Source organism: Sparus aurata, unplaced genomic scaffold (assembly GCF_900880675.1).
Source record: "Sparus aurata unplaced genomic scaffold, fSpaAur1.1, whole genome shotgun sequence".
Classification (NCBI taxonomy): Eukaryota; Metazoa; Chordata; class Actinopteri; order Spariformes; family Sparidae; genus Sparus; species Sparus aurata.
The window spans coordinates 96587-110097 of record NW_022045139.1 but is presented as its reverse complement, the minus strand read 5'-3'; the positions used below and the strand labels follow the sequence as shown (position 1 = coordinate 110097).

Genomic DNA, 13511 nt, shown 5'->3' with positions numbered 1-13511 from the left:
CTGTCTGAGGTTCAGTGTGTAACTGGAACAGTGACGTCAGCTCAACACTTCATACTGTATTAAACACACGCAGCTATGAAAAAGCTTCATGCATTTGATAGACTTTCCTGTTTTGAACTCTTTCTGACTGTGAGTCCATGATTGTGTCATGCTGCCACACACACACACACACACACACACACACACACACACGTCACACTGTGGTCCACTCAGTTCTATCAGCTGCAGGAAGCAGATCAGAGACTGAAGTGATGTCTGAGCCACTGACACCAGAACACTTTATTCCTTTCTGTCACTTTCTGTCAGAAGCAGAAAACAGCTGCATCTGCCTCGTGTCCATCATTTCTTTACTGAATGCTTCATAATCTTCCTGCAGACTAAAAAGGAACATGAAGGCTTCCCTCAGTTCCTCCGTCTGCTCTTCATCCAGGCCATCAGACACACGCAGCATCTTCCTCGTCCGTGGTGATGATGACTCGGGGACGGGAAGTTTCCCTCAATGTTTCTGTGCCACTAAGCAGAGCGTCCTCCTGATGAAACATACAGACAACAATGATGGAAATAAAGGCTGGAGAAAGAAGGCAGAAAACAGTGGAAGAAGAAGAAGAAAAGCCCTCAGCAGCAGCAGCAGCAGCAACATGCTCCACTTCTTCCTCCACAAAGGAACCAGATTGTGCTTCTTAAAGGCACAATAACAATGCAGGATGTGAAAAAGATCAGCAGCTGCTTTAATGAAACAGCAACATCCCTCCTCTAGCAGCTTGATGGATGTGAGGACAATAATACTGCTGTGAACACCAGCTGATGCTTCAGAGACACATTGTGAAGGCCTGGACTGTTCTGGAGCCACTTCAGATCCTGAATCAGTGGAGGGATGAAGCTTCAGTCTGCAGGACCAATGAACCACACCACCTCTCACCTGTCCTCACCTTTTTCTCTCCTGCAGTCTGTCTTCTTCACACCTTGGTGGTTTCATGACAGCAGACATGAAGTCAGTATGAAAACATGCATGTTGTCTGTTGACAGAGTGAAACAGCTTATTTAAAGGATCTGATTCAACAGGGTGATGTTGAGGGCATGAAGTTCTGCAGGAGAACCAGACAAAAGCAGCTCCTGATCTGCAGCATGTTTCCCTCTGAAGAAGGAAATGCAGGAAGATTCAAATATGTTCAGAAAAATAATACCTCCTATATTAAATGTGTCACAATTCACACATTACAATGTACAGAGCGGACTGTGAGTCCAGAGGTTCATGTCATGCAGATTCCCCCAGGATACAATTTCTCAACACAAATCATGTGATTTGAAAGCAGCAGAAACAGAAACAGAACTGCTGCACTCAAATAAGATCCAGACTTCTGTTTCCATCTGTCTGATGAATCTAAATAGTTCACGTATGGAATATTTGAGCTCCAATAAAAACAGATATAGCATTGATTCAAACAAACAGGAAAGGACACGTGGTTTAAAACAGAACTACTGTCCAGACAGAACGATGCAAGCTGCCTCCAAACCTGAACAGACGGTTCTACTGTCACCTCTGCAGCCGCTGCACACACGGATCTGTTCAAGGTCCACATTCAGTCAGAACCAGAGACACTGAGCTCCATCATTCCTTCAAGTTCCTTCATGTTCTCATCCTCATCCAGGTTCCTCCTTTCATTTACACACTCGCTAATCATGGCTGTTTAAGGGATCCAGCTCTGTGTGTGTGTGTGTGTGTGTGTGAATCCTGACTGAACAAACTCACCTGCACAGGTACAGTAGTTGAGTAAAAGTACTCAGTTCCTCTCCAGGTTCCAAACAGTGATCAGTGATGATGATGTAATGTTCCTCTTTTCTCTTCCTTCATACTTCCTCTCTTCATTAACGACTTCAGTTACTGTGCAGACGACAGGAGAGACGTGACGTCACAGCTGCTTCTGACTGTTTCACTGCTGCAGAACCTGCTGCTGACTTCCTGTTCTGCTGCTGCTGCTGGACTCAGACTCCCATCATGCACCTCTCCTGTTCTGCTGCTGCTGGACTCAGACTCCCATCATGCACCTCTCCTGTCTCACCTGGTCAGAACAGGCTGGACTCAGACTCCCATCATGCACCTCTCCTGTTCTGCTCCTCATTTCTGAGCGGCTCAAACAAAGAAAGAGAAGCTTGAAGTCAACACAGTACAAACATCCAGCTGTGAAATAAAACTACTTCATGTGACGGCCAGTGAAAAGTATGAAAAGTGTTATTTTCAGAACATCAGTGAAGGAAGAGTTTGGACCTGCAGCACAGATTTCTATGGAAGAAGTAGATAGCAGAAGCAAAGATGGCCCCATTAAACCCAGTGAGAGTGGAGCTGCAGCAGCTGAGTTCAGACAGTGAGAGCAGACAATGGTCAGTCATATACACACTGTATACCTGAACTCTCATATGAATGACATGTGGAGGACTCTTCCTGTCAGCTCACCTTGTAGGAGCACCAGCAGGTGAAGTCCACCCCCCAGTCGTGCAGCTTCAGCTGGGCGTTTCCTGCAGCGTGGGCGCAGTGGAACCCCACGTAACAACCCTGACCCAGCACAACAAGGAAAACATTCTATCTTTATCTGCCTTCTTCAATAATGTCACTGACTGCAAGTTTAAAGGAGCACAACGTGGAAATGTTCCAGTACAAGAACCTCAACGTTGTTGGACTTTAGTGGAGTTAATGACAGTTAAGACATGAAATATATCTTAGGAATGAAAAGAGTTGATATTTCTGTAAGTCTGAGCGATGGATGGATCAAATTAATGCTTTAAATAGTTTACAAAGCTGCTGTTGAACAAAAGGAATATAGAGGTTTAGAAACAGCTGCTGGTGACGATCCAGAACCAGGAAGTGAAACACTGACGGCTTATTTCATCATTTGTTTCTCAACACAAAAACACAAAGAAGTCTGTTTTCCTTCCTTCTGATTGGACGCTCACATCACAAAGAGGGAGTTCCAGAACCGGGCCACGGGCTGAACCTGATGTGGACTTTGAGTGTGTGTGACTGATTGTGTGTGTGTTGAGTCACACAGTAGGTGTGGATCATAAACTGCTCTGTTTGCTGCAGTTTGTCACTTTAACACAGAACTTCCATCCACATTAATATGAAGCATGAAGGTTTGTATTGAACTCGTCACTGTTGGGATCAATGTGCTGAACAACACTCATCAATACACTTTAAATAACTAGATTTACGTCTTTGCGTCATCAAGCCCCGCCCCCTGCTGTTTCCGGTTTACAGTTAACTTTCACTTTCACTGATCCTCTGACGCAGCAGCTTCTTCTCTCCGTTTAAAGGTAATTTAACGGACATTTGAAATGTTTTACACTTTAATGACTCGGTGTAATGAGAGTAGAAGTGGAGTGAGTTGGTCAGTGTGTGAACACAGAGTGGTTGTCACTGTGTAGCTCCACTTACTGATGACTGAAGGCAGCTTCTCCTGCCTGAATCAGCCTGTGGAGGAGGCCGACACGAGCCGCCGCTCTCCCGCTGTCTGACGCACTAAACGCGGCTGGAGAGCAGCTGTTCGCCTGGATGCGGGAGCTGGAGGTGCTGAGGGGGCTGCAGCACCCCCTAAAACGAGCCTGTAACATAGGCCGAATTTACAAGAAGGCCCGAATCATTAAGAATGTGTCATTAACAGCGTTTCACACAGTTTATAAAGGTTCTCTTAACTCAACAACTCACTAAATGGAGCGATTTCTGAAGGGAGTCTGGGGACTTCCTGTCCCTCCTCCTCTCCCTGCTGCTGTTGACTGTAGCTGATGTGACTTATAATATGTTGGTGTTCAGGTTCTTGTTCAGAATCATCAGATACTTGTTGGTTCATGTCTCCATGACACCATCTAGTGGACTGACAGTAGAAGTGCAGCATTCATGTGACGCTGATATGAAGCAGCCAATCAGAGGAGGAGCAGCTGATGTTCTGACAGGAGACATGATGGAAAGGCTGATTTCAGTTGATGTGCAGATGAATGATTTGTGTTTCCTCTCCAGATGAAAGTGTGTGTGAGTTGAGCAGCATGAATCAGTGTGAGGACAGAGAGGAGGGAGGCCCTCCCTCTAAAACCACTGGACCTGGACCAGGACCTGGACCTGGACCTGGACCTGGACATGGACCTGGACCCAGCTGTGTGTCCTTCAAGAGTGATGACTCAATGGATCGTTACATTGGTTTTAAAGAACAACCAGCTCCTGCTGTAAAGAGGTGAGCTATTAATAACATTAATATGTGACTGATTCATGTTTTAACTGTGGAGAAAGATGTTTTTTTGAAACCTGATGTTTATTTTCAGCTTCGTTCTTCTTCACTTAAATGTATCTTCTAACTTTAGAAAGCTGCCCAATAGAACCAGTCTTCAACTCTTCATTTCACTTTATTGAATTAGTTTGGTCCAATATTCTCTGAAGGTTTATTCCTGATGTTTTCCACTATTTTATGGACAGAAGCTTCTGTGTCTGAAGACTAGAAAGTGAATTAACATCTCTGGTGGTCTTCTTCCTTGTCCAGCAGGAGACCAGCCTCTACTGGACCTGGACCTGGACCTGGACCCAAGCCCAGCTGTGTTTCCTTCAAGAGTGACTGGTCAAAGGATGTGATCATTAATTTCAAACCACAACATTCCTCAGACAGACAGTAAGTTGTTGTCCTGTTGCTCTCTGTTGATGTCTGTCCTCATTAAATCCAGTCTGACCAGTTGTCCTGATGGTCTTCATGTTCTCAGAGTGATGATGGAGGTCAGAGCAGGATTAGTATTAAAGGACAGGTTCACATTTCTTCATGTCCGTCCCTAAACAACTCTGACAGGACAGTGTTCCTCCTGTGGACAAACAGCAGTGACTCACCTCCTGCTGAAATCTGACCCTGCTGCTGAGGAGAGGAAGGGCTGTGTGTTATATCTGACGTTACAAGGGCCCGACCCATCCGGACCTCATGGGGCCGGTACCCAAACCCATATGAAGAGTAAAAAACTCTGATTACTGATATGTCAGCCGATTAGATATTAAATATATAAAAAACAAATAACTTATTTTCTGATCTTTTAAATATAGTTCAAACACTTCGTCGCTGTCGGGCGGAATCCTCTTATCTCCAAAACCACTATTTTTCAGGAAATTTAAAAAACGGCATATTTTTTGAGTTATTAAACATAATATTGTTAAAATTGGTATTCTACCTTATATTGCTATCATATACTGTTATGTACCAACATTAACACAACATTTCCCCCAAATCATGTTTAATCGGAGACACAACTTTTATGATTTTGGAGCAGGGAGATAGGAGGTTACGCTGTCACTTTGATAAGAATGGTACGGACACAGACGCCGCTGCTGCCAGCTGTGTTCATCACAGTCTGCGGTCACGTTGAGCCTTTTGACAAAAGACAAGACTTTAAAAGCTGATCAAAACTAATGATTGTAGTTACATACATCTGTGTAAACTCTATGTTAAATGTTTAAGAGCTATGAGTGATGCAATACAAAAAACGAGGAGCTTATTAATTAATCTGCACGCAAACTTACCTCTGTGACTCACAGGCTTCCTTCTGCACCAAAGCATTAAAACTATCAATTTTTAACAAATCAGAAAAGGGGTGGGTGGAGTTACAAGGCTTCTCCGACAGTTAAAGTGTCCAATGGAGTGAAGAGATTTGCTCTCATGCTTTTTTCAACACTTTAGATTGGTTAATAATTTATAAAAAATAACAGACCCACGTTGGACCAATAGTATCGATTTGTGAAAAAAAAATGAAATTGTCCAAATTTGAACATAGGAGGTTTCCGCCCGACAGCGACGACTTGAGACAAAGATATGAACTGAAGGCAGAACATTTTACTGTTTTACAATATTTATTAAATATGCAACAAATAATAAAGTGTTACAAATACGTCTAAAGTTACGTGGAGCACTTTGAAACTCAGACGTTAAGTATTTCAACTCATTTCTACATGAATATAGCTTATATTTACAAATGATGAATTCATTATTATCTTTATATTTAGGTCGCTGTGTCGTTAATCACACAAAAGCAAAACACAAAAAAGTCAATAAAGACTTTCAGGTCACAAATCAGACAAATTAAATATCAAAATCAAGTTTGTACGAAAAACAAACCAGTGATTTAGTTTTTTGGTGTCAGATTAAAATGTATTGCAGAAATAATTTAAACGAAAACAAAAAGACATAATGAATCATATTTTCATTCTCCAATGTTGGAATCTCAATTGAAAACAAGTTTATTGATACTCTTCACCAATTTGCACTGGACAGTTAGCATCCAGCTAGCTTGTGTTAGCTGTGTGTTGCTGTCCACAGTATTACACGTGTCAATAAGAGCTGGAGGGACTAAACCAGACAAGCTGCTGAACCAACCCAGTAAACTGACTGACTGTTGATTCACAGTGGGATCAGCAGTACGACCAACACTGTGATGTCAGAGGAAACCATCTGATTCAATGATGTCATCAACACTTTAACTCAAAGGACCTTCAGCTTGTGTTTGTCTCTGAGTGGACAGACACAATGTGACTGATTCTTCATGATTCCTCCACAGAGTCGACCAGGAGAGCTCAGAGGTTCCCAGAGGTCCGTCTGTCCAGCAGCATCAGACACACCTGGACTCCATATTTATGGTCTGTACATGAACAACAACTACTTTTACATCCAGTCTGTTCACAATAATCTCCAAATGTTAAATGTTGTCATTCACATAATATTCTGTTCCAGCTGCTGGAGGAGAACATTATCAGTTTTGTGAAGAACGAGCTGAAGAAGATCCAGAAGGTTCTGAGTTCAGATTACCCAGAATGCTACCCAGAGAGACAGAGGGAGGATGAGGAGGTGTTGGATGGTGAGGATGAAGAGCAGAGGAGGAGCAGCAGAGAGGCATTTCTGAAGATCACACTTCACTTCCTGAGGAGAATGAAGCAAGAGGAGCTGGTTGACTGTCTGCAGAGAAGTAAGAGGATTTCTCTAAAGCAGCGGTCCTCATTAGGCCGTCCCTGGGCCGCATCCGGCCCACCGGCCTCCTGTTTGTGGCCCCCCAACTGTTATTCCTTCACCATGTGTTTTGTTTAGGTCAGCACGTGTACACCGGGACTTGTCTCCATGCCAACGATACACAGACAGCTGGGTCACTCACCGCTGCGAGCGCGACTTTTAACTTTCACTTTCGTTTTCGGGGCAGTTCGTGTATTCACATTTTGCTGGTGGTAAGAGATTGAAAATTGCTTGTTTCCAAGTAAACTGCTATAACAAAGTGGACAGTGAAAATCGGCGAGAGAAATAGGAACTTAAAATATGCATTCATTCTCCCTCCAACCAGGACAAGCCTCTCGTATCTCACAGCGCAGAGGTAACATATACTTTGTCTTACATAGTATAATAAGTTGTAGCTAGTCTTATCATGCATCTTCAAATTCACACAGAGTGTAACGGATGGGAGTTTCTCCTGGCAAACACCCTTTCACTCACGGTGCCAACATTTTTATCATCCTTGTTAAAACTCAACACCATTTATTCACAGAACAAATGACGTGAATTAACCCACAACCATCTTACATATCATCTTATTCACAAACACATTCATGAACCATAATTACACCAACACCAACAGAATACCCAAGAGCCATTGCGCCACAGTCCACAAGGGGCGTTACAATATGCCAGGAGAAGCTGTGATGAAGATTTCCAGTTTGAAACGGCCTTATGAGACGAAGCATAGGAATTTTGAAGAGACAATTTCTCAAAATTCAGAGATAAGCACAACACAAATAAATGCACTGAAATCGTCATATCAACCTGCAAGCAGGATTCTTGTCACATCTATGTCACAATTAAATAAAATAATGCATGACTGAAGTGATGGACACAATGTTTGAAGGCAAACAAAAAGAGGAAATATTCAACCATGTATTTTAATTTATTTTAAAATGGAACTTACATTTTATTTTATTTTGTATTTTGTTTAGAATGAAAAGGACATTTTGTTTTGAATATTTCAGTATTATTGCATGTGGCCTGACCGACCTCAACACATGGACCTTTGAGTCATTGAAAAAAGTCTTTGTGGCCCTTTAAGATTTGTATTTGAATACCCCTGCTCTAAAGATTTAACATATTGGATCAATGAGACATTTACTGAAGCCTGATGATGATGAATCTGTTCATATATGCAATCTTTAGGAGAAGGGAATTGTGTTATTGTCTTTAAGAATAAGTTAATGATCTTTTTTGTTGTGTGTTCATTTAGAACATCTTGCAGCAGTTTGTCAGCGTAAACTTAAATCTAACCTTCAGAAGAAGTTCCAGTGTGTGTTTGAGGGGATCGCTAAAGCAGGAAACCCAACCCTTCTGAATCAGATCTACACAGAGCTCTACATCACAGAGGGAGGGACTGCAGAGGTCAATGATGAACATGAGGTCAGACAGATTGAAACAGCATCCAGGAAACCAGACAGACCAGAAACAACAATCAGACAAGAAGACATCTTAAAACCCTCACCTGGAAGAGACGAACCAACCAGAACAGTGATGACAAAGGGAGTGGCTGGCATCGGGAAAACAGTCTTAACACAGAAGTTCACTCTGGACTGGGCTGAAGACAAAGCCAACCAGGACATACAGTTCACATTTCCATTCACTTTCAGAGAGCTGAATGTGCTGAAAAAAGAAAAATTCAGCTTGGTGAAACTTGTTCATCACTTCTTCACCGAAACCAAAGAAATCTACAGATTTGAAGAGTTTCCGGTTGTGTTCATCTTTGACGGTCTGGATGAGTGTCGACTTCTTCTGGACTTCCACAACACTGAGATCCTGACTGATGTTAGAGAGTCCACCTCAGTGGATGTGCTACTGACAAATCTCATCAGGGGGAAACTGCTTCCCTCTGCTCGCCTCTGGATAACCACACGACCTGCAGCAGCCAATCAGATCCCTCCTGGGTGTGTTGACATGGTGACAGAGGTCAGAGGGTTCACTGACCCACAGAAGGAGGATTACTTCAGGAAGAGATTCATAGAGGAGGAGCAGGCCAGCAGAATCATCTCCCACATCGAGACAACACGAAGCCTCCACATCATGTGCCACATCCCAGTCTTCTGCTGGATCACTGCTACTGTTCTGGAGGACGTGTTGAAGACCAGAGAGGGAGGAGAGCTGCCTAAGACCCTGACTGAGATGTACATCCACTTCCTGGTGGTTCAGTCCAAAATGAAGAAGGTCAAGTATGATGGAGGAGCTGAAACAGATTCACACTGGACTCCAGATAGCAGGAAGATGATTGAGTCTCTGGGAAAACTGGCTTTTGATCAGCTGCAGAAAGGAAACCTGATCTTCTATGAATCAGACCTGACAGAGTGTGGCATCGATATTAGAGCAGCCTCAGTATACTCAGGAGTATTCACAGAAATCTTTAAAGAGGAGAGTGGACTGTACCAGAACAAGGTGTTCTGTTTCATTCATCTGAGTGTTCAGGAGTTTCTGGCTGCTCTTCATGTTCATCTGACATTCTTAAACTCTGGTGTCAATCTGCTGGTAGAGGAAAAAACAGCAGACCATCAATCTACAGAGACACGTCTCTACCAGAGTGCTGTGGATAAGGCCTTACAGAGTCCAAATGGACACCTGGACTTGTTCCTCCGCTTCCTCCTGGGTCTTTCACTGCAGACCAATCAGACTCTCCTGCGAGGTCTGCAGACACAGACAGGAATTATCTCACAGATCAAACAATCTCTCCTCCGAGGTCTGCTGACACAGACGGGAAGTATCTCACAGACCAATCAGGAAACAGTCAAGTACATCAAGAAGAAGTTTGAAAAGAATCTGTCTGCAGAGAGAAGCATCAATCTGTTCCACTGTCTAAATGAACTGAACGATCGTTCTCTAGTAGAGGAGATCCAACAGTACCTGAGTTCAGGACGTCTCTCCACAGATAAACTGTCTCCTGCTCAGTGGTCAGCTCTGGTCTTTATCTTACTGTCATCAGAAAAAGATCTGGATGTGTTTGACCTGAAGAAATACTCTGCTTCAGAGGAGGCTCTTCTGAAGCTGCTGCCAGTGGTCAAAGCCTCCAAAAAAGCCCTGTAAGTTTGGAGAAGTTTCTTCAGAATGTAGTAAATGTGCTGATATTGACCCAAATAGAATTATTATTTTCTTTGTCTGCTCATTATTCTTTATCCAGACTGAGTGGCTGTAACCTCTCAGAGAGAAGCTGTGAAGCTCTGTCCTCAGTTCTCAGCTCCCAGTCCTCTAGTCTGAGAGAGCTGGACCTGAGTAACAACAACCTGCAGGATTCAGGAGTGAAGCTGCTGTTACCTGGACTGGAGAGTCCACACTGCAATCTGGAAAGTTTGAGGTTAGATCACTGTTTGTTATGAAATCATTTATATATTTCTGTAAAAGAAAATTACATTTGCTAAAAAAATGTTGCTATCAAACTTGTTTTATTTTATGTAAATGTAATTTTCATTATTTCAGCTCCTGTACAACATAAACAATGAGGATGAAGAACCTCATTTATCTTTAATATCATATGACTTTTATACCTGGATGTTTATTCTTGATTCAGTCAGTCAAGAGATCATATATACCAGTCATTCTCTGAGACTGGGTCAGAGGATTTGATTTGGGTTGCCACATAAATTAGCAGACTTTCTTTCATAGTCTTTATTTTAAGATTTCTATCTGCAGTAAATGTTTGAGCCACATGAGGAGCTTGTTGGTATCCAGTGCTTGATTTGTGAATCAGGAGGTCTTGAGCATAGAGACAGCCCTACTCCGGTGGGTCCTTCCTGTGGACTGCTACAATGGTGCAGAGAAATGGGATGTAGGCCCAGTGTTTTATTTACAACCACAAAAAGCAGCAGGCCAAGAAATCCTATCAAGTGACATGTTCCATCTGTCTGTCTACCAGTCAATCTCAACTCCATTTCAGTGCGATGGACAGCGTCACACTTAGACACACATCGTGATTGAGTTCATCATTTCATTGATTCACAGCTAAAACACCCTCTTGCTTGTAGGACTTACAGAGCTCATGTGCCAAAAGTATTTAGACACTAAGAAGCATTGAACCACATTCCAGCATAGTTTGTGACATACACAAAACTCACAGCTTCAGGAGACACTGAGTGACCTGACTGCTCTGTCTCTCTGTGAAAACTGCATTTATTTGATCTCATTTATAATGTGTTTGACACATATATATGTTTTTGGTTATGCAAGCATTAGATACAGGTGAATAAATAGTTTAGAATGTTAACTTTATGCACAGTTCTGCTCCTTTCAAGTTTATCAGGCCTATTGTGAATTGGTAACTCACAATCTTAACAGTTGGACCCTCTGGGGTGCTCCTGTAGCTCAGTTGGTAGAGCATGTGCCCCATGTACAGAATCTTTGTCCTCGGCAGCTTCCCAGGGTTTAAGTTCAACCTCTGGGCCATTTGCTGTCATGTCTGTGAGCTGTTCTATATAAATAATCCTCCTCTGTCTTCTTTTTTTCTCTCCAGAATAAGTGGCTGTGAACTGTCAAAGTCAAGCTGTGAAGTTCTGTCCCCAGTTCTCAGCTCCCAGTCCTCCAGTCTGAGAGAACTAGACCTGAATAACAACAACCTACAGGATTCAGGAGTGAAGCTACTGTCTGTTGGACTGGAGAGTCCACAATGTGTCCTTGACACCCTCAGGTCAAGATTCATTATTTTATTTCATTATTTCATGTAACTTTACAATTGGAGCAGGTCTTGATCATACTGCTGATATAATTAAATTCATTTAAGAGACCCATCATTTCCCCCATGACCAAGCACTCAAGTGTTGAGAAAAATAGGCAGAAACCTCGAGCAGAACCGGATTAAGTGGTGGGCCATCATCTGTCTCCACTGGTTGCATTGAGACAGAGAGACACAGAAGCCCCATTCACACTGCTTTTTCAAGGCAGGAATTTTGCGTCGATAGTCCACCTCACCGTAGGTGGGAAACTTTCAAAGGTGGAATGGGGGGACGGTTTCATTCCACCTCTGATCCTCCAATAGAGGTAGTAACAGAGCACAACAGAGGTGAGACAACATCAGTGAGGACATGAGTGTGATGTTCTCATAGTGTTCTCAGTCCGACAACTTAACAGATCCTTCACTCATCAAAGTAACAATACAAAACCAATGACACCACTAATCTGTATATATATTTAGAATGTGGGTCAGTCAGTCTATTCTGACTTGCATATCTCACCATTGGATGGGTTGTCATGTGGGTTTTGACATTCATGCTCCCCTCAGGATGAACTGTAATTACTTGGGTGATCCTCTGACTTTTCATCTGATGCCATCATCAGGTCATTTTTTTAATCTCTGTTGGTTCATGACTAAATATTTGCAAAACAAATGGCATTTCCATCAGCTTTCAGTTATACTCTGTTTAGTGCTGATTAGTAAATTCGTGAAAACGAAGATGATGAATATAATAAATGTTAAACCCTTAAACACAGATTCATTGCACTGAATCATCAGGACCCTCAGCTGATCTGTGATGTGTGTTGTTTTGTGTGTCTGCAGGCTGTCAGGTTGTCTGATCACAGAGGAAGGCTGTACTTCTCTGGCCTCAGCTCTGGACTCCAACCCCTCCAATCTGAGAGAGCTGGACTTGAGTAACAACAACCTGCAGGATTCAGGAGTGAAGCGACTTTCTGCTGAACTGAAGAGTCCACACTGTGTCCTTGAAACTCTCAGGTCAGGATTCAATACTTTATTTCATTATTTCATGGAACTGTACAATTGGAGCAGGTCTAAACCAGACAGGTTAAACAAAATCAATGAAAAAAAATATATATCACATGTCAGAAGATCCACAAAATAATTACATTTCATCCTGATGGAAGCATGAATGCAGTTTATATAAAATGTGGGTCAGTCAGTCTATTCTGCACTTTGGTCCCGATTTACTAATCTCAACAACCACTGTATGGATTGTCATAAGGTTTGGTTCAGACATTCATGCTCCCCTCAGGATGAACTGTCATTACTTTGGTGATCCTCTGACTTTTCTTCTAGCTCCATCATCAGGTCATCATTTCAATCTGTACAGTATGTTGGCTCAGGAACAAATATTTGGAAAACTAATGGCATTTCCATCAGATGAGTTACACTCTTGTGTACTGAATCATCAGGACCCTCAGCTGATGTGTGATGTGTGTTGTTTTGTGTGTCTGCAGGCTGTCAGGCTGTGTGATCACAGAGGAGGGCTGTACTTCTCTGTCCTCAGCTCTGGACTCCAACCCCTCCCATCTGAGAGAGCTGGACCTGAGTAACAACAACCTTCAGGATTCAGGAGTGAAGCGACTTTCTGCTGAACTGAAGAGTCCACACTGTGTCCTTGAAACTCTCAGGTCAGAATTCATCACTTTATTTCATTATTATCATGTAAGTGTACAATTTGAGCAGGTCTAAACCAGACAGGTTAAAAAAAATCAATGAGAAATAAATGTATCACATGTCAGAAGATC

General features: G+C 42.6%; 1 protein-coding gene and 1 long non-coding RNA gene across 2 annotated transcripts in view; one reads left to right on the top strand and one right to left on the bottom strand.

Annotated features, from left to right (window-relative positions):
* Nucleotides 1-326: 326 nt before the first annotated feature.
* Nucleotides 327-1897, bottom strand: LOC115577962 (uncharacterized). The gene is made up of 3 exons (XR_003983319.1): nt 1751-1897; nt 930-1016; nt 327-530 (listed from the first exon to the last, which is right to left on the bottom strand). It is a non-coding gene; the product is annotated as an uncharacterized LOC115577962 (long non-coding RNA).
* Nucleotides 1898-4150: 2253 nt separating this feature from the next.
* Nucleotides 4151-13511, top strand: part of LOC115577963 (NACHT, LRR and PYD domains-containing protein 3-like) — a 29458-nt gene continuing 20097 nt past the window's right edge. The window contains exons 1-9 of the mRNA XM_030410828.1: nt 4151-4220; nt 4524-4649; nt 6571-6649; nt 6744-6975; nt 8269-9705; nt 9760-10099; nt 10198-10371; nt 11524-11656; nt 12710-12738. Of these exons, the coding sequence (XP_030266688.1) occupies nt 4171-4220; nt 4524-4649; nt 6571-6649; nt 6744-6975; nt 8269-9705; nt 9760-10099; nt 10198-10371; nt 11524-11656; nt 12710-12738 (2600 nt within the window). The 5' untranslated portion in view covers nt 4151-4170. The remainder of the gene's footprint in view (nt 4221-4523; nt 4650-6570; nt 6650-6743; nt 6976-8268; nt 9706-9759; nt 10100-10197; nt 10372-11523; nt 11657-12709; nt 12739-13511) is intronic.